This window comes from Penaeus monodon, chromosome 21 (genome assembly GCF_015228065.2).
Source record: "Penaeus monodon isolate SGIC_2016 chromosome 21, NSTDA_Pmon_1, whole genome shotgun sequence".
Lineage (NCBI taxonomy): Eukaryota > Metazoa > Arthropoda > Malacostraca > Decapoda > Penaeidae > Penaeus > Penaeus monodon.
The window spans coordinates 12,654,854-12,655,407 of NC_051406.1; the positions used below are offsets into that span (position 1 = coordinate 12,654,854).

At 30.0% G+C, this 554-nt stretch overlaps 1 protein-coding gene across 1 annotated transcript in view; it reads left to right on the plus strand.

The window, feature by feature from the left end:
* Positions 1-554, plus strand: part of LOC119586239 (serine/arginine repetitive matrix protein 2-like) — a gene marked incomplete in the record, with an annotated part of 17,646 nt that overhangs the window by 10,252 nt on the left and 6,840 nt on the right. Inside the window, 1 exon segment of the mRNA XM_037934941.1 lies at positions 1-49. Within this exon segment, the coding sequence (XP_037790869.1) occupies positions 1-49 (49 nt within the window).

Here is a 554-nt window from a genome sequence, read left to right on the forward strand (position 1 = left end):
CCCTGCACGTCATCTTTATAATTGGGGATACCAAGCTCATCCAGTGCAGGTGTGTTTTAATGTTGAATTTGTAATGTCAAACTTGAGACTGAAATTACTTAGTTATTTGTAATGATAAGGCAGATAGGATACTTTGTTTAAATAATTTAGGAATTAAAATAAATTTGGAAATATACCCTGTCAGATAATAAGCAAAGCTAAATTTAAAAGAAGTATGAATAACTTTTCTGTTTTTTTATTGCTTTTATTATTCCGAGATGATGTGTATTCTGCATTTACTTTAATAAATTCTTTATGTTCTGATACTAGTATTTAAAACTTGTGGAATAACAAGGGGAGAGAAAATAAAAAGCATAACAAGCTTTTTAACAAATCATTAGTACCACATAAACCAGTAATAGACACTGACAAAATTAATGTAACTCTGCTAGAGAAAGTAATAAAAATTATAGCAAGAGATTGCATGAAAATTATTAACCAGCTTACAAGAGTGGTGTTATATTTACCATGGACAGGTTCACCAGTTTCATTATGCGTATGAGGGTGGTAGTGAA